At 27.3% G+C, this 24,328-nt stretch overlaps 1 protein-coding gene across 5 annotated transcripts in view; it reads left to right on the forward strand.

Annotated features, from left to right (window-relative positions):
• Window positions 1-24,328, forward strand: part of LOC111040796 (potassium voltage-gated channel protein Shal) — a 67,089-nt gene that overhangs the window by 31,403 nt on the left and 11,358 nt on the right. For 4 of the 5 annotated variants that reach the window (XM_022324813.1, XM_022324814.1, XM_022324811.1 and 1 more), the window contains exons 2-3: window positions 14,297-14,459; window positions 18,631-18,819. In XM_022324813.1, the coding sequence (XP_022180505.1) occupies window positions 14,297-14,459; window positions 18,631-18,819 (352 nt within the window). Of the gene's footprint in view, window positions 1-14,296; window positions 14,460-18,630; window positions 18,820-23,038; window positions 23,101-24,328 lie in introns of all 5 variants that reach the window. The other variant, XM_022324815.1, reaches the window with a different exon arrangement.

The raw sequence follows: 24,328 nt of genomic DNA on the forward strand, positions 1-24,328 counted from the left end.
GTTATCCGAATTTAAATTAATCTTTATTTTATTAAAAAAAAAATAAAAATAGCTATTAATGTGTGAAAATACTAAATCCATCACATTTAAAATATTTTATCAGTATACGGCTAATTATTTTCTGTATGATAAAGTTCTGTTACATAATTTTTTTTTTAGTAAAAAATGTGCTAAAAATGTTTCAAGTTTTCTACTTGTTTCGTCAATACTGTAAATTGAGTACTAAAAAGCATTTTTGTTAATTATCAAAGTAGTTTTCCTAAACGTTTAAGTTAAAATTAATGAAAAATTGTAAAAAAAGTTATTAAATTTACTGCACCATATCCGTTTTCAACTAAATTGATTTAGGTATGGTTACAAAAATGAATTATCCTAAAAACATACAACTATTACCAGTTATTAGTTTATTTGAGTATTATATAATAAATGTCAAATCATAAATCAACATTTTCGTGAAAGTTAGAATACCATCGATTATTTATGATGATGTTATTTTTTTTAAATTTCTTTTAATAACATTTATGGCTTTGGATAATATTAAGACTTAATCTTTTGAGTTAATGGTTCTATAGTTTATTGAATTTATTGAAAACATCAATCATATTTTTTTTGTATTCTATTATATATTTATATGTATACATTCCACAAATACTATAGTGAGTCAAGCTCCACTTATAACCATATTTTTTGATGATTTATATAAATTGATAATTTTAAAACCACCATTGCAATATTCACTGATACAATCAAATTTATATGAGTTTCCAACACCTGCAGATCAATTTTAGATTGTGAGCGAAGAGAGAAATATAATGGTTTCACAATAATGTATTGATGAAGTTTTTCTGTCAAATATCACGCCTGCGAAGTGAGAACAGAAAATTTGTTTATTTTTCAAAACTAACGAAGTAGTAAAACTCACTGGTAAAAAATATAATCTTATTGCTACTTTTACAATCAAAAGTATGAAATCCCTAGTAACAGTTGGGGAAACGAAATTATTTACTCAACACCAGTTTTTCGACAAAATCGATTCACTGTTTTTTGTTATACTTAATTCAGAAACTTATAATCATAGCAGGGACTTTAATTTTTCCGCAATCAATTATAATGTAAATTTATATACATGATGATATTATTTTCAAAATATTTTTCATATTTTCTATGTTTGTACTTTGTGTATTTATTTGAATTTTAAATTGTTGACTTTATAACTTTTTTTCTAACCGTGTTTATACAACTTTTGTTTTTTGGTTAAAAAGCTTGAAATTGATCACAAAGTTCTTTATAGTTAGTTCTTAGTGTAACAGTAAAAAATAACAAAAAAATACATTGTCACAAGTTTTTAGCGATTGAAGTCCGAATTTCACCATTACGTAGATATATTATTATATTCTATACTCGATGGCATTTTCAAAATATTTTCTCTAAAAGATATTTTTACCACTATATTATATTCAAGCTATTCTACATTAAATTGGTAATGACTTAAAAGGTAGTATAGATAGCATTTTTTCAAAAATTAGTTCAACCTACTAAATTATGAAGATTATATCATAATGTATAACATAATCTATTCTTAAAAATAGATGCTGTTCCATCTATACCTTGAATTACTTTTCAGTAAACAAGTTTTTAAACATAAAATGTATAAATTTAACACAACCATTTCCTACACAGGCATTATGTGGAACACTCAAAACTTACTATTTAACAAATTCGAATTTCCAGTTTTGTCTATACATTTATACTGTACGGCGTAACGTGTAGGCAAAAGTGGTACATTACTATATGTATTTTACTGATGTGGAATTTAACTTCATTACATAAATATTTCTATTTCACAAGTCAGCAGAGTTGTACTGAGTTTTAAAAACTGCAGTTTCTAAATGACCTTATAAAAAGGCAGATAGTATCAAAACTAGCTGCAGGGTATTCAATAGATAATACACAATCCTTTACTAACTGAAGGGAATTATGGCATAGAGAATTTTAGAGAATAGAAAAATATTTTTAACATCTACTCAGATCATCTAAAATACCAGGTAATATTTTTTTCGGAGAGTTGTTGAGTGCAAAATATTTTGAACGAAATAAGTTAATTTAGTCCAGTTAAATGTATTACAATTGTTGTTTGATTGACTTGATTTACGTTACTGGATGGTTAAATTATGGAAAATAAAGATTCCGCATTTATGATTTAACCACCATAAGACTGAGCAAAATAAATACTAAAATGGTGTTATTGTGTTTCAAATAATCGTATCCATCAGAAATAAACAAATTATAAATATTTGCAATTATTTATGTTGAAAAAAATAGGTGATTAGAGTAATTTATGAGAAATCAAAAAAAAAAAACAATCTATAACAAAGTGATGACTAGTGTTATTTTTAATTTAATCGAAACGTACACGCTTTGTTCCTGCACGGATATTAATTAAAAACACAGCGTACTGAGTAGGTATATATAGTGTACATTATACTCGACGAATAACGATGTGTAAGATATACGGCTCTATTTATCATACGCGTACACTGCAGTACATATATATACTGTGTTTATGAAAAAAAAAAATAAGGTACGTTGTTTATAATATTTAAAAATTGTGGTTTTTAAACGAGCGTGTAACCGGGCCAGTACACCAACGAAAGCATACCCGCACACATAATATATAACCTCGTAACACAGGTACCTACAATCCGTGTAATATAATATACAACCCTATACATATATACCACGCCGTATAAGTCGTTAGCTGCTGTACAACGATCCACGACCATCAGTCGTAATGTAATACGCGTTATGCGTATATATTATGATAAACATATATATATGTATATAGTATTATTAATAGCCATATACCGAGGTTACGTATACAGGGTGAGCTGTCGTGGTACAAACGTCGTGGGATGTACTCGAGGCAGCTATATGTTTAAGTGCGCTACACCTATATCTAGATTTTTGGAATATATATTTTTATTTTTATCTTTATTTCCGCGGTGACATATAATAGGCCATTGGGCAACACTCACGACACAATATTAATATGCATTAATATATATTATGTGTGTATTACACAGCTGACTCGGAGAACATATTATTATGATACCCTGTAAAACCTCACGTGGACTGATGGAGGACGAAGGACGATAATATATAATTTAGTATTTCACGCGAGTGGTCGCGTGTACAGATAATATTATAAATATCTACTACACATAATACATATATAAAACGTGTATATAGTAATAAACTCTCGCTTCGGGTTCCTCCTCTCCGGCATAAAGAAGTCCGAAACCACCTCCATTGCACCCTATACGGGCGCAAAAAAAACCGCCGCCGCTGCCGCCGCTTGTGCCCGAGCGATGATTAGTGACGGTACCGGTCCATCGTACAGCAACGCTGAAAACTAAAACAATACCGCAACGGACGTGCCGCAGGTTCGGCGTCCTTTGTAGGGCGAAAAAAATAAAATGCGAGAGAGAGAGAGAGAGAGAAAAGGACGTTTAGACGAAAAAAAAACGGTTGTCGTTTGTCGATTGTGTGCCTCGTCGACCCGGCCGCGGCGCGTGCGCACCGTGCACACGCGAAATAAACCGCGCAGTGAAAGTTTATGACGAACTGCGTGTGGCGGGTAGTTCGTCAATTCCGCGCAAAAGTTCATAACTGCCTCCTCCGATGCCGCCACCGCCAAGACACGTACACGTGACGTGTAAAGACGAACAAACTGCAAACATATTATTTATTATTATTCGCGTGAACACGCGTGTGTACGCTTTATATGAAACGTTGTTGATGATAATTTATCATACGGCACTGTCCACGAAATAAAGTCTATATCTGGATCTCTGCACGCGTGTTTACAATACAGTGGTTCCCAAACTTGGTTTGCTCGTGCCACATTGTTGTTATCATAAGTGACTAAAAGTGTCCGAGGAAAACACATTCCTCTATGCAGCCCAAACGATTAATACTTTTATGGCATTAAAAGATGTATATTACTATATTCCCACAAAAATATTTAAAAACAAATTAATTTGAGTTATTATTATTAGGCGTGTTTTTTAACAGCCATTCCTGTGGGCTTTGGTTAAAAGAGTTTGAATTTCCCGTGCCTCTGCCATATCGAGAAACACTCATAGGTGTGTGTGTGTGTATACCTACAATGTCTTAATTAATCCCTTTTGCCTGTTTCAATCGGGTTTGTTTATGAACGTAATTACTTATTATGAATGCCATGTTTAGTCAATAGGAAATCGTAGTAATATTGTAACAGTGGTGTTTTCATAAGTTAGAATACAGGAGCGGACTAGCTAAGGCGGGCGGACCACACTTGCAGAGTCTGTGAAAATCTGGAATGCTTGAATAAGTTTGGGCCAAAAATAAAATTAAATAATATTATTAGCCCACAATTCGGGTCGAATTTTTTGTCTACCCGTTGCCGATTTTTATTCCCAGTCCGTCCCTGGTAAAATCTCCTACATAAAATACGCCCCATGCTCTCAATATTTTGTTGAAAAACCATAAGTACCAGCTATAGGTACTCCAAACGTATATTTCGCGAATAACAAAAATAAAACTCGTTAACACGAAGAGGTACCTAGATATTTTTGAACAGACTGTGTTGGTTAAGTTCAAATGAGTAGATTGACCTTGTAAGTGTAACTGTATAGCTACTGGAAATAATATAAAACTTAATAAGCTACATCTTCTTGAATCTTGAACAATACTCATCTGTTTATTTAATCGATTGATTAATTTTTATTTTGTAAGAATTTTTAGATCAAAATTGAATCTAAACTTTATTTTTGATTATTTATACCTCTCTCCGACCTATTAAATATCTCATTAGTCACTATACTATGGAATGGTACTACTGATTACTGCATTAAAGATGTACCTTTAAACATTATAAAATTACGTCACGGCGTCTGCTATCGCCTATAATTTCGAGGTAGTAGACACAGTGAGGGGGTTCGATCCCCCCCTCCCCTTACAACATGGAAAGCATATAAAAGTATTTATTTATTTATTAATTATGATAATTATTACATACCATGTAATTATTACGATAAACCCCTCCTCCATATCAAGTTCCTGTCTACTGCACTGTATAATTGCTTTAACGGTTCGGGCGAGGTATAGGTAAACAGTAAAACCCTGGTTCACGGCAATGTCGGTGGAGTTATATCGCGGGGTCGTTTCCCGGCCCTATGTGGGGATGACGCGCAACTCGATAGTGTTTCACCGTGAGCTATGCGGGCGGCGAACCGAGCGGCTAATGTGCGCTGTGGTATAATACTATGTGAAATAAAGAGCCGCCGCCGCCGCCGGTCGTGTAACTAATATATTCACGGTCCAACGGTTTCGAACCGAGCCTGCTGGCTGCTACAGCGATTGGCGTGGTTAACCCACACACGCACACACACATGCACTGCACACACACGCACACACACGCACACACGCGCACACACACGCGCACACACACGCACACACACACGCACACGCACACGCGCACGCACTCAAACGCCGCGCTCGTAACATAATACGGCCCCCGCTCGGGTTATCTTAAGTGAATATATACAACATACACACACTCAGCGGCCGACGTTTCACCCTCTTTCCGTCGCGTGATATACTCTTGCAGTCTTGCATGTCGCAGGTCTTGTGCGCCGTATCGAGTTTTATATACATTATGTATACACCCCAATTGTTTCTCGTGTTGGAATTCCAGCCCGGTTGTACATGATATGCAATTACACACTCACACACACACACACACACACACACACACACACACACACACACACACACACACACACACACACACACACACCTCAGCTTATACACGTATTCGGTTTATTAAACATCCGCGCCATTACCTCGTTAACTTTAAATTGGAAAATCACCCAGAGAACACGCTCGCCCGGCCGACATATTACCTATACAGTATACATATATACTATACATATATATATATATATATGTGAATTTCTTCGAATTCAATACATTATTTTACCTACCTCGCTGATGTGCATTATACCGCTGAGGCAGCGTGTTCCTCGTAGGTACCTATAGTTCCACCACGAGGCCCCCTTGCAAATAGTTTTGTGTCACATACCACATACGTATTATACTGGTATAATATAAATTAGCGTGTGTGTGTATAATACTATATATGGGTCACCATGTTCGTCGTAAAATACGCTGAACAAACGCTATACGCTGAGGGTGTATGGAAACGTTGTCGGACGGTGTATAGTTAGTGTACCTGCAATTACCTATACCCTACGGCCTACGCCCTAAAAATAAAAACTTCAAGACACCCCAATACGTTTTCGGAAAATAAGAAACTATTGAGATTTTTTTAAAAGTCTAATAAGTTTTTAAACAGTCTCGACGCATAAATGACGACTACAGTATGACGTTTAGTTGATTTTTCGAATAATACATATTATTTAAAACTTAAATATCCATTGCATCGGCATGTCCAGAAACTAGTCCCGAAAATGTTCACCCACTTTCTTTTTTATCGAGTTTTTAGCTGTAATCAACTTTTCTATTGCTAAACCATTTATGCTGAACAAATTTCGGTTTGTAAAATTTGTATGTACATCTTAAATTTTTGATTTTGAAATTATATAAATATTGTAAAATATATCGACCGAATCGCGTTTAAAAAAAAACACTTTATAGATGTAGGTACCAAGTTGAGCGAACTTATCATGTTATGTAAATTACCGTAGCTAGTCACATCAGAAGTATTTCAACATGATATTCTTATTAGTATACCTATTTATATTATGATTGCCTCAAACTATGTTATACTTACAAGTTATAACCAAAATAGGTAGGTAAGTGGGGCTAATTTCTTTTATAATAATTTCTAATAATTGATTATACTATTTTGATGATTTCCATTTTTTTGGAAGACGGACAAATTACAAAAAAAAAAAATACTTCATCATATTATATAACGTATGCAAGCCCGTCGTTGAATATTTTCTACCCTAGAGCAAACCTCTGAATGCAGCTCATTTTTACCGATATTTTTTATTTCATTTTTCCACCTTCAATTTTCTTAAAATGCTATGCCAACCTTGAGAAAAAATTACTTCTTTGAGCCCTAGTCCCTGAATCAGGCTAAACGTACGATTATAGTTCCTGCAGATAATAATTTATTGTAAGAAAACTATGTATTCTTGCAGATTTATGACTAGCGCCCAAAGATTAAAGTCGCTTATTAAATTATAGTTGTATGCTATTATATACTTTTTTGGCAATGAACCACTGGTCCCCCAATCATTTGACAACCATCTATATAAATCATCAGCTTTTGCTGCAGTGTTTGGGTTATACTATATATTACTATTATTATTGTATATTATACGTTTATTTGTCATGTTAATTGTGTTAATATAGTTTTTATATTCTTTAACTACGACATTTTCAATTAATATTAAATAGAAAATTCAAAATATAATATAATATAAGTGATGGCAGTAGTATTCATGTTTTCAGTAAAATTGAATATTATATAGGTACTATTATTATTGTATATTATGCGTCATTTTAATTGTTTTGATATTCTTTTATTAGGTCATTTTCTAATAATATTAAATAGTGAATATAATACATACCTAAGTTATGATAGTTGTATTCATGTATCCAATAAAATTGAATATAATACATAGGTATTTAGATTGAAGATGTTCAACGACAAAAAAACATAAAATATTAATTATTATCAAACCATTTCATTCTCGTATTTAATAAGAACCTGAATTTTTTGTATTACATTAATTAATAATAAATATATAGGTGCATAATTTTAATTATTTTGTCATTAAACGCAGTACGTATGCATGATATTTTATTGAATCGAATATAGTATACAAGTGACTAGTGAGTACTTATTATGTTAGGTAATTAAAAACATAAATTATGTTTTATTCAAATTACCTACCTATTATTCTTTTGTTGTTATTATTATTATTTATTAATTGATCAGTGAAAACTTAAATTTGTTGTATAATGCTTAAAATATTTTTAAATTTTGTCATCATTTGAAAATTGAGGACACAAGAAAATGATATAATGAATATTATTTTTATCGTTTTATATAAGTAAGACCTAGTTTAACACTTTTCATTAAAATAGAAATTGTACAATCTGTAGCTGGGTACATTAAGCTATTATGATATAATGGAGAATAATTTACTCGATGGTCGATGACATAGTATGAGAAGGGGGGCAGTCCAGTGACAGTCTAATAATATATATAATATATATAATGAAAAATTAATAAATATTAAGTATTACATTATATTTATTCAGAGGTATTAATAATTATAATTTATAGAATACAATCTAGACTCACTAAACATATAATAGTAGTTTACACAGTTTACACAAAGCTTAAAAATTTGAAGCTATAATTCTACACGTAGCTACCTGAACTTTATTTATACAAAAATTTAAAGTAAACTATTAATATATGTATAATATATAACATATATTAATCATATATGTATAAACTTCTATTATTAGTCAACCGTCTCAAAAATTAAGATTATTTTTGAAAAACAAAAATATAAATTTTTATTTGTATGGCATTATTGATATATTTTGTATACCATATATTTATACCTATAAGTTAAAAAGCATTAATTATTAAAATTTTATCATTTAACTACATCATAATTTCTTTACTTTGTAAGATAATAATAATAACATTTTTTTTAATAAATCAGAAAAATTAAATTCTTATTTAGCTGTTTTTGTTGTTGTATTCATTGAAACGTCAATCAAGTATGTGGGATGGAAAGGGAGAAGTGAATAACAAACTTCGCTCTCCATTCTACATATTTTTTTTGTAGTAAGCGAACTGTCGTTTCCAACAGGCGCGTTTCATAAGCTTTTAATTAAAATTAAATAATAAATAAGTTTTTTCATCATAATTATTTATCTATTTAGTAGTAAACTAAACGGATCACAATTTTACACACGTTATAAAAAAAATTTACCACTGAAGAGTGAAGACATAGTTGGTCAACACATAATGGTCGACACCCTTTATTTTATTCGTGTCTAATATAGATAATCGGTATATCCCCGTAATGAAACACGCCCAAATTGTGACCTTCCATATTTATGATACCTACGTGTACATTTAATTTATTTGTATATACAATATTATATTTGGTGTTATTATAATCCATGTATAAGACTATTTTACGCACATCCGATTAAATTGTATTTATATATACGATTTGACAAAATGTAGTTTTAGTATCTGTATTTATTGAACTTTTTGACAGTTTGAAAAATTGTTTCCCATTCAAAATATGAATGCAATAATTCTTTAATATAGAAATTTTTTTACATTATTTTTCATTTAATTGTACTAGGTAACTACACAGCTTAAAATACAAGTGATGATAACTTAATTATTTTCCTTGTACCTACTCATAAAAAGCTTAAATTTTAGCATAATTATGGTAATCAATTAAATTGTTGATTTTTGTTTTACTGTATTGTATTTATTTCAGATAAATTGACAGAATGGTATGCTAACTAATTAGTCATTAGATTATTTGTAGTTTGGTAGGTATGTCAGTTACTCACTAACTTCTAATATACCTTAATTAGTTTGTTCATACTTTACTAATTTACTATTAAACTAGATACATTTTTTATTGACCGTTACAATTAACTGTATACTAGCTTGGTCTCGGTGAACAAGTGTCATTAAAACGTGTTTGGGTAGATAGGTCATAGCCCATAGGTAAGTACTACATTAATATTAGATTGCTCAGAAAATTATTGCTTAACAAATTTTAACTAAATATTATTTATACCTAAAAAGTAGTTCAAGTTCTCCAATTACAATTTAGTAGGTAGTATATTCTGAATAAATTTTGACATTTTGCAAGGTGATAGGATTTTTGATTTTAATTTCTTCAAAAATTTTAATCAAAGATTACAAAGAGTAGAAATTGATCTCAAGTATACTTAACGACAATTTAAAATGTTTTTGTCGAATTCTAACGTTGGAAATAGGACAGTCGAAATTCCTATGTTGCTTGTATGTTCGACAAAGACAAATAACCACCGCATCCATTTCCCTTAAAACAAAATTACTGTAATTCCGCTGGTTATCGTTTTTCTCAGTACAGTTATTTTCGTACTTATAACTTATCCATCAAAACATTTTTTTCATATTTCTTACTGGCTCAAAAAGTGTTTTCTAATAAAACTAGTAAAAAAATCACTGTAAGTCGTATCTCTTTATGTACAAAATCTAAAATCAAGGAAAAACTTACCTACGTCAATATTTTCTTCGCACGTAGTCAAGTAACCAATTTATTGACACGTGTGGGTATATTTTTATCATTACAGTTAACCTATAAGTTCAATATAAAAAAGGATTTTAATCGTATTAAAACAATATACTAATTTTTAATTATTGTTCAGGTAATTACTAAGATGTACTAAATTAATTTTTAAAAATTAAAATATTTATATAAAAAAGCACCAACAGTTTTATATATTTATAACGGCTAGTTTATTTGATAATATTATTTAATAATGTTTATTTTGTATTTACATTTTTAATTATATTCAAAAGTTAACACAGGTTCCAATAATAATTTTAATTAGTTACCAATTTTAAACTGAAATATTTTTTTCACAGAGAAAAAATTTTATTGCAAAACCAATTTTTTCTTTTAATTAATTTCTAAAAAATAAATATTGGAGCTTACCGAGAAAATTCGTGTGTTATTTTCATTTATGAATACAATATCACACTTTGTTATGTTTTCTTAATCATGCTTTTTTTTATCGAAACATATTTAAATTTAATATTAACAAGTTTTTTCTTATTGATTAATTTTTTTTTAAACAGTACTTATATATAAATATCAATATACATAATATACCTATACTAACATTCCCGGCAAGGTAGATTTATTATTATTTAATTATTATAGGTAGACTACAGGCAGAATAATTATGTAGCTTGTAACCGTAGCTGTATTTAAGGGTGGCAACAGGAGGCTGTCCTGGGTGGGTGGTTTGAGGAGGCTCTAATATTATTTTTAATTGTCATTACTGTAATCCACTTACAACTTCATTCGCTTATTCCCTACTTTAAATATTATATTTTGTATCAGTTAGCCGTAGTAAACATCGGAAGTATTCTAATCAGTAATCTCCACCATCAATTATGATAATATATAATTAAAGAATTTTCTTCGTCACAACCCAGGAGAAACATCGAAATGTTTTAATTGTAATTTTTTTTACATAGAACTTTTATTATAAAAATAGTTTTTTAAAACAAATAGATTTTTTTTATACAATTGGTCGTTTATTTTTGGCCGCTAGCTTATTTGAGCCCTGCCTGTAACTATATTTCTATATTTACTGAAATGTAAACGTTTTATAAAATATAATTGTCAGTGAAACAACTAACAAGCAATCTCTACATCATATTATAGTTACATAGTTATATTTAGATAATGGAACGATGAAGTCATTGTATTTAGGTAACAATAATGTATTTATTTTGAGACTGTATAAAACAGTTTTCTGAGTAGAATAAGTGATCAAAAAGATTCATAAAATAGCTCTCGTGGCTGTTTTATCTGCTAGAAATTAAACATTAATGGCACTCTAAAATATTAACAGTATATCAATGATAATAATTATAATTTTCAAGGGTTAATAAAAAATACACAGACAATTAACAAAAGATTTCAAAGTTATGTGTTTAAAAAAATATATATACACTTTAATACTTTATAGGGCTTAGACGAACATTTCCAATTCCAATATAAAATAAAAAGTATTGGTGTCATATTCAAACTACTGATATGCCTTATAAAAATATCGACAATTACAGTCATATATTTATATTATCACTCTAAAAACTGAAAGGATATTAAATAATATTAATTAACATATTTCACTTGGTGCCTATTATTTTTTTTTATGCAATAATTGAGTACCTAATCATAGCTTTTAACATTGTTTTAAAACAAACTATTGTAGGTGCCAAAGTTAGTGGAATATGACAATCATTCAACAGTATCAACGTAAAGCCTAATGTTGTATAGTCCTTTTATTTTATAATTAAATTATTTAAAGTAAAACTGTTTTTAATTCTATAAACATCGAATACTATACCTATTTATACTACTGAATAAATTATATACTTTATATTTTGAACACCATATTATTATATATCCGTTTATCTTAATACAAGGAAAATGATTAACTTCAACGTATTAATATAAAATAAACACTTCACATTTGATTTACATATGAAGTTGTTGATGTTCAAAATGTTGTTTAATTAATGTTTACATGGCTTTAACTGTTAGTATCTGTTACCCAATCGCAATCATATAACTTGTCTGTCTAGCCTTTAGTTGGTATCTGGTTCTGAATTATTAATGTATCAGTGACAGATTTTAACCGAACAAGGTAAACAGTTTGCTAAAGAGTAAACGTGAGTGGGTATCTATTTGAAATGTAGACCACAACCCACACATCACATACGTGTATGAATATTGCTAATCTATACTTAGCTGAGAAATAATTGATACTCCAATTAACTTTACCAATGACCTGTTGATATTTGATTGAACATTTGTGATGGTAATATAAGTGATACAATAATCTAAAAATTACTATGTAATTGGAAATTATTCACATCTACTCTGACTTATCATACGAAATATATGTATATTTACAAATCAAATGGTGATGTACCATAAAGAGTATAACCTATTTTGTGAAATAATTATGAGAATACAATTATAAATTAAACTACACGTCATGGCTTTATGAAGGAATATTACACAATGTGCATTTACGTATAATATTGTAAGTGTTATAATGGAGATGAATAAAAGATTAATAACGTACATCTATATCGAAAAAAATGTTTAGGTAATTTATATTATGATATAATACAAGCTTATTGATAATTGAATACTTAATCTTATAATTTCCTTTCTAGATTTTATGAAAATTCAACTCGTCAGTATATTAACATATTTTTTAACTTGATATAATACATAATACGAAATAACGTTGCAATATAAAAGAATCATTTTAATGAATACAAATATAATGAGTACAAGCTACTATAGATAATTTATAGTACACGCCGTATAAAGTTTTGAGAAGATCAAATTTTATAAACTTTATTCAAAAAGTATAAACTATTATCAAATCAATAATCTAGTAAAACTTTGAAACACATTCGTAAAAACGATTCACCTTCAAAGATTCTTTTAAAGACTCCAAATACCGAAGAATAATGTAACTAATTCCATCAAATTTCTTTTTTATTTTATTTGTTAAATACATTTGATTGTCTTTAAATAAATAGTTAAATGTAAAATAAAATATATTATATAGGGTACTTTGGAGTTTTAGACTTTAAAATCATTAAAAAGAAATTTACTTATATAATCTATAATATTGAAAAAAATGTAAAACAATAAAATACTTATTTAATTCAACCTCATAAAATACTGTATCTAACGTATGTATGGAATACTAACATAAAATTGTAGATTAAAAATTAAAAATTAAATACAAATAGATTGGAAAATAAAAAACAGATTATTTTATAAAAACTTTTCATTTTTTTTTTTTATTAACATTACTCTTAAGTACATGATTAAAATTATTTCGACTGTAAAATTAGTTTTTTTTTAATTGAAAACGATTTTAAAAATGTTTAAGGTACTTAATTTTAAACTTAAAAATACATAATTATAAAATGTTTTAAACTTTGAACAACAGGTATATTAAACTTTTCTAAGAACTTATTTTTACATATACTTGTTCAGAATATTTTATCGTATAATACTATTAGGTAGGTGCATAATTATATTATTGCCATGCTTATAATATAATTAGGGTGTTGAAATTATAATTAATTTTAAGTGTGACTACTTCATAATTTATAATTATTAGCACAAAGTCCATTATTTCAATATAGGTACTTAATTATTAAGTAATTTTAATTATGACTATGACATATTACCCATACGATAAAGTCTATTGAGTTTATTTTTCCCAAAGAAAATCATATATATTTACACAGTTATTATATTTTATACTTCACTTGCATGTAGGTACATACCTACTGTAGTTTAAATATTCAATCATTTGTAAAGGAGTGTTAAAAATAATTATTAATAATGTATTTATATAATATTGAACAATCTTTAAATTTTAAAAACTAAAAATCATACATTTATTTGTACAGGTATGGCGACATGGTACCAGAAACAATTGCTGGAAAAATTGTCGGTGGAGTGTGTTCACTAAGCGGAGTGCTTGTCATTGCATTACCTGTACCAGTAATTGTGTCTAATTTCAGTCGCATTTACCATCAAAATCAGAGAGCAGATAAAAGAAAAGCTCAAAGAGTAAGTTCTATTTTTCTTTTATAAATTAAATTCTAAATAAATATGGAATATAATCATTATTATTCATTGACTGTTATAAGTTATGATTTTATGAATAATAAATAATTCATGATGAATTACAAAATTCTATTAAGAAACCTTTTGAAAAGTTTATGGAATATTAGGTACATCTGAATGAAATAAAACTTTTAAGTGGATTTTACCTAAAATTTTGGTTTAAATTTTAAAGTTATAAAGGCTTATAAATTACATATACTTTTAAATTCTTTAAAATTGAAATGGTATTCTTAAACATAAAAATATAACTATGGAGTTAACTAATGTAATTGTATATAATTGTGTAATAATTAGTGCACAATATTGTAGTGGTTCATGAGTATTATAGTGGTATATGTTCTTTCAATACTTACTGAATTCTAATCAGGGACGTACTTAGAGGGGTTGAAGGAGTTACCATCAAACTAAGCAACAATGCAGTAATTTTAGTAGCGATTTAAGGGCGGCAACATCACTGTCCACAGTATACATCCAACGTCCGTCGTAATTATTCATCAACCATGGCATATGAACAACTATCATATCGCAATTATATGTAAAAGTCAAGTTTTAATCATTTTATTTTTGGTATCGCACTTTATGAATATTAGGTATTACAATATTATTCATATGGTCAAAAATAATAAATAATAATTTTATTTCAATTGTGATATGGTTAATATCAATTACACTTCTACTGTCGTGTTGCTCGAAAATCAAATTATCTATATTTAAATGTATATTAGTATATATAATTAAATAAAATATGTACAATATATTATATGATCATAATTCATTTCTACTTGATTATTTTACATTTTTTTGTTAGTAAATTAAATAGGTATTAAATAATATATGTCATAAACAGTATTCTATATAGGTTTTTGTTTGTTTGACAAATTGTTTTTAACGACCTACTTAACAGTCCCTGCAGATCTACTGCCAACCACCGGTCACTACGGCAATCACGTGAATATGCGATTAGGTCATCGCTATGAGATTAATAATATGTCAATAGCAGCAAATCGTATGACATTGATTTAGAATTTAATGCTTAAATGGACACCATACTAGTAATCTTAAATTGTTTACCACAAATTCAAGATTTTAAATTACTTGTGAAATACCACAAAGTTATATTTTAGGGTGATAGATAAACAATTAACGATAATGATAACTTATTTCATATTTGTATCTATCATTCGAATCCATACATTTCTACGTGAGTAGGTTAATGATAATGATGTTTTTTAAAAGTCAGGATATTGAATATTGACTGCAAATCAACTTTTAGGTAAAGGTGTCGGTGCCAGTTTTTCCAATTTTCCACAATTCTACGAAATTTTAAAATTATATTTTATATAATTTTTGCCACCTTAATCATAATACTTTTTCACTAATTTACTTCTCGATATGTACCTATTTAGGGAGGGGGTGGTTTTGTGTTCAAATTTAGACGAAATTAGATATTATTTTAAACGAAGAATAATGATAACAAAGATAATGATTTAGTTACTTACGATATAATTAAAAAATATTATTTGTAGGTACTTAAAACTTTTATGTATACTACTATATTTTATACACACAATAAAATTTTTAAATTCAATGTTTTTGGCAAATATAAATTCAACTTACTATTATACTAATAGTAAAATAAATTATTTTAATAGCAATAATATCATAAAACACCTATAATTAGTAATATAGTCGTATAGGCAATGAAGAGACTTTACTCTAAAGTCTTAATCGTTTTTCATTTGCAATGATTTTAACATAGAACTCAAATTTAGCACAATATACATTAACACTAATCTAACCTATAGTGACTTAGGTACTCTAGAATGACTAGTTACACTCGAATACTCGACACCAACTGTAGAACAACTAGACTACTCACTTTCCCTCTTTTTTTGTACACACAAATGATAAGATATTTTTCTAACTATTAACTCAGTAATCTGCAATTTACAATAAACATATACGTTTTTTATTCTCAATTACTTAATATGCACAGTTTATGTTTGATAATCAAACAAAAACACATCCACAACCGTATAGATGTTACTAAAAGGCAAGAGCAATTGGTACTCTGATCCTAAAATACAAAATACATCGTTTTAGGTGCAACTGGTCCATTCCCTATTATTTTACTGTCAATTGTAACCGTATCTTAACCTTACTATATATTTTAGTTTAACAATGTTTTTTGATTAATTAATATTTAATAAAGTACATTCTAATAAATTATTTCTAACTATTATTTTGTTTTTTTGTTTGGAACCCTAAAAATAATTGCCAGAAAATAAAATCCCTTACGACAACGTTGCCGATAGAACATAATAATTGAGTACCTAACTAATTAAATTTTTTTAATGTTATTTTTTATTTATATTTTCAGTTTTGTTATGGCTCATAGTTTATACTTAATAGCTATAGTTTGTTGTATTCATTGTGTTGTACTTAAGTTGATATAAACTTATAGTTGTTTTATTATTATACGAACAATGGCATATAAAAACGAGTGACAAATTAATTAAACTAAATAATGTACTTACCAACTTAGCTTCTAGAAAATTGGTCATAGACAACAATTTAAAAAAATCCACTTTTTATATCGAGAACTTCCAAACAGAAATTAGAAACTAGAACATTATTTTATGAGAAAGAAACGTGAACATTTCAGTAGTATATGTATGAAATGATGAGTGTTTGTAAGTTCTTGTAAAATATTTTTCAAACAATTGTTTACCCAAATATGTGTCGGCAGTTCATTTTGTAAATAGGTGGTGAGAATATAGGAGCAGCATCCAATAAGTTTTTGCATGGGGTCAAAACTCTATTAACGTCTTTGATTCTAATACATCTTAAAAAGATCGAAATATTCTGTAGAAGTATAGACAAATATAGAATCAAATTTAAATTAAACAATTTATAAATATGAGCACATATTGATTTTTATCTTCCTACCTAGTTATAATGACCCTCAAAAAAAAAATATATTTTAAGTACTAAGATACTTAGTACAAGTATTTACTACATTTTGTTATCATACATGTGTATATAATAAATGTATGTTGTCATATTATGCATTTGACAATGATTATTAAAATAATAAGTGAGTGAGAAAAGGAGGGACTGCATGTGTTCATTATATCGGGTACATATTATTACATTTTGGAGGAAAACAAAATGTACTTACAAATTATTTTTTATTTGAATCTCGAAAAATAATTGCATGTAGATCATTATTAAAATCGAATATAAAGCAGAGTTGTTGTTACGCAAAATATGATGGATTCGTAATAATAAAATACTGTGGTAGTTGGCGCGATTTAAAAAAAATGTTATGATGGAAATGTCTATACAGTGTAAATATATACTTCCAATCGAATGATATGATGGTATGACGCATTCGATTTTTGAACATATTTTTACTTACCCGAAAACTGCTAAATAAAAAAATAACATAAAACCTAAAACCAATAGCTATTTTTCGCCCCCGTTCAGAATTTAAAATTATTCTTTGTATAGAAATGTTTTGGTTTTTTTTAGTTTTCAATTCGACCAGTTATTTACTTATGATTTAATTTTATCTAGAAAATATAACGTCTGAAGACAGTATAAACACAGGCACACATCTGTATAATGTATAGCTAAACTAATAACTAATCGATATTTATCGAATAATTTTTAATTATTAATCATTAATAAATAACTAAACGAAATTGTATCAGTCACATTCAAGTATCAATACTATACTCAGGTACATACAATAACCAATAAGTAGGCACTGAATATGTTATTAAGATTAACATGTGAGTTATAAACTTTTAATTTAACGTCTTTACTCTACAGTATACAATAATAATATATACCTGGCTTTATTAGCTAATAAAAGCTAACTTATAACAAATTACTGTTAATGTCATAAGTAGGTACTTAGTGCTCTTATAATTTATGAAATTAATTCATTTTTTCATTTTATCTATACTAAATAATAAAATAAACCAGTCAAGGGTAGTACCTAATGTGGTATATTAATGTAAAAAAACGTGTGTTCTAGGCTCTTAAAAAATATTATTTATCTGTATTTGTTTCGTTATACTAATCACATTAATTTGGTGTTTCACAGAAAGCACGGCTAGCTAGGATAAGGATAGCAAAGGCCTCTTCGGGTGCCGCATTTGTAAGCAAAAAAAAAGCGGCTGAAGCCAGGATGGCGGCTCAAGAATCTGGGCTAGAGCTTGATGAAAATTACAGAGAAGAAGACATATTTGAACTGCAGCATCATCATTTGCTTCGATGTTTGGAAAAAACGACTGTAAGTAAATTGAATAGTGTTTATTTTTTCCTTTACTCTTCGTCTCCACTCATTATTCTTTTTAAATTTTTCCTATACACAGATGAGTTTGTTTGTCTTACATAAATACCATAAAAAAGATTTTTTTTTTTAGATGAATCTATTGGTCAATACATTTTAATCGCTTTTTTTTAAATACATAAGACTAATAGAAATAAATTGTTTAAAAACCCCCGTAGGAAATAAATAGTTTTTTTCATTTGAGTGTTAAAATAATTTAATATTAAATCTTATTTATGACTTCTCATTACATGTTTCCTTGATTGTTTTTAAATCTTAAACCTTAAATATAAAAACACTAAATTTATGAGAATAATTGTGCTATATTTTACTAAAACTATTCTTGAAAAAATATTTTTAATGATGACATCCGTAATTATAATTTATGCGAAAATTCACAACTTCTAATATTAAAAATCATGGCATCTAAACATTTTTCGATCATAACCAAATTGTTATTTTTATTAATATAATAAAATCTATAGAAAATTATTTCATTTAGTGATTGACATTCAGACATTCAATGATGAAAACGTATAATTTTTAAGTTTATCTTATCTAAAAATATATTCATCTTTACTTTAGACTTCTATGTTGTATAAATGCAAATTAAAGTACTAGTATTTTGGTGTCAAAATAATGAAAAGTTAACAAGAATAATTACCAAACGAAAATTACTCTCACAGCTTATAAAGATTAAAGAAAAATAATTAAATTAAAAGATTATTACATTTCCCTCTATCACACATTGTTCCAAGTTCTACAGGTCGTATAGATTGTCAATAAGTATAAAGCCACAACTATATACTGTGCTCATAGTTGTCTTTGATAGAATACAATACGGAACAACAAAGGTTTTCATCCACCAAGTTTATTTTGAAACTTTAAATTACCTACGTTGATTTAAAACAAAGAAAATATAACTTTAGGTAAATAATGTTTTAAGATATCAATGCTTAATTATTTAAAATATTTCGAAGTATAAATATAAAATTATATCAGAATAAAAATGCATAAGAAGTATAATATTTAGCAAATATAAAAATCAAAAGTATTCAAATTAACGTTTTACCTTACTTTTTATGAATTTTAAAACATCCTGCAAATAGCTCTCAAGTAGGAAAATGTCTAGGTATTATATTTTCATTGCCGTACGTAATTACCGTACTATGTTTAGTTGTTTAATTAATGTACTAAATAACTGAAAATTGTTTAAAAAAAATAAATAATTGTTTTATATTTTAATACTCTAGAATCCATATTATTAGTCATAATAATATGTACAGACATGTTAAGAATTAATTATTTGATTTAAATTAACTAGGAATTACTGTATCCTAAAATAATCGTATTATTATGGTAGATTTATAAAGGATTATGGTAGGTAGTAATATCTTTCAGGACTTAGTATTCATGAATGCTGTACTATAGAAACATATATATATATATAACTTAATTAATTATAACTCAAAAACGCATAAACGAATATGGCATTAATGATATATCGATAAATTATATAATGACATTAATCTATGCCTCGTATAATTTACGAAAAGTTCTCATTTCTCAATATGGGTTCCAGCATTAAAAATAAACAATTTCATTAATGATTCGGCACACATTTTTGTTATCTGACACTTTCATCCCTTCAACATAAATTTTGATCACGAAAGTTCAAATTACCAATGACGATTCATTTCATGATTTAAGATGCTCATTCTACTGTGCAAATTATATGATTTCCCTAAAGATATTTTCAAAACGAAAATGTCTTTTTACGAAACACTGTATATTGTTTATACTTTATTGTATACTATCCAAAATAAATAAAAATACTTTATAATAAATTATCCATGTACATTTAATTTTGTAAACAACGTAATAAAGAAGTAATGTTTTAAAATAAATCAAAAATGCAATTTATCTAATTCATATTAGTACATTTTTTGGTATAGAAAAAATATGTAAGGTCATTAACGGCTTATTTTTTACTATCCAGTCTGACAATTATTGTATAAAATGCAAGTAAAATCTATTTTTATTCTACTTTTTATTTTATTGTATGTGTTTGTTGAGCCATGTTCCAGCTATTTTATAGCAATGTTTATTTAGGATTCTAAAGGTTATAGCTGTAGGTATGTGTGGGTTATATAGTAGAATAACAACTGTTATTAATGATTAACATCATCACTATGACTATCAGTTTGTTTTTCTTGAATTAAGTACCCATACCTATGGTTTTAACATCTGTTATACCTACCATAAATAATAATATTTAGCCAAAGATAATTTATAAAAATATAAGCTTTAAATTATTTATACTTTGTTATACTTTGTTATACTTCAACCATGTATTATGAAAACTAAATAAATAATATCATTAGACAAACCTAATTATTTGAAACTATCCAATAACTAAAATTTTTTGTAAAAAACTCCATATCAAAAATGATACAGATGCCATGGTAATAAAACACTTTAAATTCAATAATAAATCTCAGTCAAAGAAAAAGCAATTCTGAGTGAAGTTTGGTACCAACTGCATGAATTAAAAAACATTTTAATAAATATATATACATTTTGTTGTATTAAAGCATAAAGCTACAAATAGAACAATAAAAAAAAAAAAAAATAAGTCTTATAATTTTTAAATTGTAAATAAATTTCATGTTATAATATCATGTTAATTTATGATTTCAGAGATTCTTTAATTATAATGGTCGACATAAAATTCCAACATTTTTGATCATTTAAATTATAATGATGTGAATTTTATAAATTGTGAACTAAAAAAAGATTTTAAAATTTTACCAATTGAAATGTGGAATCACGTGAAACTTGTTATCACTATTTTTAAATTATTTTATTCAAAAAATAATTACGATAAAAAATAAGAACACATAATTATACATTCAACGTATATACCACAGCTTCACTCTAAATCTAAAACATAAAGTAGGTATAAGTAGGTAGTTAAAACTTTTTTTGTCTAACAGTTGTCATCAATAAGAACATATTTTTAAGTTTTACTTAAGTATCTTATAATATAGCACTTATATAATTATAATAGTGAATAAAAGACTATATTTATAGAATGCTTTGCAAAATATGTATTTTACTTAAATGAATCAATTTTACAAATTCTCAGTATTTTCTTAGTAAAGCGTAACAACTGAAAAAACAATATAAAAATTAAAGTATTTTATTTAACATGCATTTTTTGATTCCAAAACAAAAAATAACGATTATGCATATTAATCTAATAAACTTTTGTCCCTCTCTTTTTCTATATTAAATTCTTGATATAGGAAATATCGCAGTCTTACGAATAAATATTCTCTAAGACTAGGTACCTATATTTTGCAATACTTTTATGTACCATCTGTTTCCAATTGTCGATTTAAAGAGTATACATGAAACTTTAAACGACTTTTATTGCTTCAAATACCCACAAAAACCAACGTATTCTTTAATCCTTATTCTCCTTTAAATCTAAACTCTAAATATTATATTATATTTATTTATTTATACTTGGCAGTTTTTATTATTATTATTTTTTAAAATACAAACTTTTTTTTTTTTTAATTGTGTCAAGAGAAGATAAATATTTTTAAAAAAAGTTTCTAATAGTATCAAATATGTATCCATCATAAATAAATAAATTATATATCATGGGCTTGCGTCCATCCCTTGTGGCAGTGCTTTAATGCCACCTCTTTATTTTGTTATATCAATATTAAGAATAGTAGGACAATTTTTAACCTTAGAATTATTAATGCTGCTGCATTTAACTAGTCTATCGCCATTTAAATTAAAAATATATATAAATTATTAAGAAAATATATCCACAAAAGATTGACTCCTGAAACATAATTTGTCATAAATTTATAATATGATCTCGTGCTATTCGGCTTTTTCATATTATCCTTAGTTATTACTTATTAATAATTATACAACAATTAACCAGCATATTTCAACAAAAAAATGATTCTGTATTATATTAATTGAAAATTTATTATTAAAAACTACTGCAACTATACTATTTACTTATGCAAAGATCAATATTAAGAAAAAATAATTTTGTATTTAATAATCAGTTAATAAAGAAATTTTAGCCATAAAAAATTTCTTGAGCTTTTAATTTTATAACTTATTACAATTAAATGTTCTAATTACCTAGGTATTTAAAGTTTATAGTCCCGTCATAGATATGCAACATTTTACTTCATAGCCAAATAATATGTAAGTAATCCGGATATTCTTATATTTATATTTTAAAAGGAGCATTATAATATTTTTTAAAAACTAGTTTTACCCCATGATAGCATATTAGAATTTATTTTTGACATGCTATAATCAGCTATATTTAATAATTTTACCACCTAATTTAGTGGCTTGGCGTCTGTGTTTTTTCTGTTTTCTGATGTTTGTGAAATAACCTAATAGCTTTCAACTCGTGATCTTCAAACTTGGTGTGTCAGCGAAACTATGCTATATATAATAATATAATAACTTTAAAACCATACCCAGCAAGCACTATTTTACATTGACAGCTTAAAATGTACTGAATACAAATTTGGTTTAAAACAAGAATTAATAAGATTCTGTCTTATTATATGATATACGAACAAAATCCATGTGCTTACAAGGTTATGAAACAATAACAATTAAAATTAGTGAAAAAGAACAAAGATTGTATCCAGTCATCCAGTCAAAATAGTTATCAACGTTTCAAAGTTATCGACATAAAAAAAGATTGATTTTATTGTTATGTGTATTTTTTATGAGTACAGCTTACCTATATGCACTTTTGGATAGAAGAAGTACGACTCCAGTATTCCACTAGTTTCATTTAGCCCCCTATCAATTGGAATTTGCACGGATGATATTTAAACAAATCATTCAATGAGTATTTCAACTATGGATTATGACGAACTTAAATCATTATAATAATTCATTAATTTAAAATAGTATAAACGTATACAACATAATACCTATTCTTTCATATCATTCTTTCACATCATTCTTATAAAAAATATCCACGCTAATGTCGAGCTTATTAAAAACAGTATTTGACTTATTACTACAAAATTTGTTGTAGGTCTATGTATAATGTAATTTTTAATAACATATAACACTGTTTCATTAAAATAGATTATAATAAACAAAAACGAATCTGAGAAAAATGTATTTATTGATGGTAGATAACGTAATTTTATGTAAAGAGAACATATGAATAGGAATCACTAATAATCAGGTCAATTTATTATTTTATTAATAATTGTATGTTATTGAGAATTTACATTTAGAATGGTTTTTATTCATGTTTTACATTCTAGTTGTGTAATTAATCAATTTATTAACAGCAGTTTTTTTTTGCACAGTTTGTGGGATAATCTGGTGGTTTGTTAATTTTGTAAACTGAGCAGATGTTTAATGTTTCATAGTTCACAATTCTGGCAAATATATT

Source organism: Myzus persicae, unplaced genomic scaffold, assembly GCF_001856785.1.
Source record: "Myzus persicae strain clone G006 unplaced genomic scaffold, MPER_G0061.0, whole genome shotgun sequence".
Classification (NCBI taxonomy): domain Eukaryota; kingdom Metazoa; phylum Arthropoda; class Insecta; order Hemiptera; family Aphididae; genus Myzus; species Myzus persicae.